Source organism: Cariama cristata, unplaced genomic scaffold (assembly GCF_000690535.1).
Source record: "Cariama cristata isolate BGI_N322 unplaced genomic scaffold, ASM69053v1 scaffold18994, whole genome shotgun sequence".
Lineage (NCBI taxonomy): Eukaryota > Metazoa > Chordata > Aves > Cariamiformes > Cariamidae > Cariama > Cariama cristata.
The window spans coordinates 22,358-23,214 of NW_009614907.1; the positions used below are offsets into that span (position 1 = coordinate 22,358).

At 55.5% G+C, this 857-nt stretch overlaps 1 protein-coding gene across 1 annotated transcript in view; it reads right to left on the reverse strand.

Moving 5' to 3' along the window:
* Positions 1–857, reverse strand: part of SARDH (sarcosine dehydrogenase) — a gene marked incomplete at its 5' end in the record, with an annotated part of 22,609 nt that overhangs the window by 15,696 nt on the left and 6,056 nt on the right. The window contains one exon of the mRNA XM_009699610.1: positions 801–857. This exon is cut by the window's right edge and continues 55 nt beyond it. Within this exon, the coding sequence (XP_009697912.1) occupies positions 801–857 (57 nt within the window). The remainder of the gene's footprint in view (positions 1–800) is intronic.

Genomic DNA, 857 nt, shown 5'->3' on the forward strand with positions numbered 1-857 from the left:
TGGGGTCCCACGGCGCCCGTCAGCCCCACGGTGCCCGTGGTTATGCCAACCCACGCGTCTGACGGTGCAGCGGTGCCGGGGATTTCTCCTTCCCAGGCTTGGTCCATCGCTGGCCCGGTTGCCGGGCTGGGGGAGGGAGGCTGCATCTCCCGCTGACCTCCGCAGGCACCAGCACCGACTCCCCTCTCCTCCCAGCCCAAGTCAATGGGGTGTTTACCAGTTTTGCCATTAAAGCATCATGATTTTAAAAAGCTTTGTCCCCGACAAGGTGGTTGCTGTGGCTAGCAGCCCTGTACGAAAGCCCAAACCCAATCAAATATAATCAAGCAAGTCAAAAGCAATTACAGAGCCAACATCTGCACAGTCACAACTCCCAGCCCATGTCGTGCTGCAGAGGTGGGGGAAAGTTAATCTTTCTCCTGTTGAAATCACCACCCCCGATTATTAACTTAGAGGATTAGGCACGGCACTAATTGAACAACAACAAAACCCAAACGTAATTACCCTGTCCTTTCCCATTACCGCAATTTCCTCGCGTCTGATGGAAGCTGTTTGCGTAGAAGTGGAGTGAGGCAAATGAGATAAAGCCCACGTGTAAATTCATTAAAGCCGCTGAGTGTAATTGATTCCAACTCCTCAGAGGGGCACAGGCTGCGGCACAGACGCTGCCCGGACACCCCCTCCCGATGCCAGCATCCAGCCCTGCCTTGAAACCCATCCCCAAGGACCACCCAAGGACAAGGGGTATCAGTGAAGGAGCCCGCAGCCCATGGGGACCTGGGACAGACGGGGTGACTTGCCTGATGTCGTAGCCATACATGTCCTTCTCTGGTCGCCCGTGGATGATCCAGTGAGCC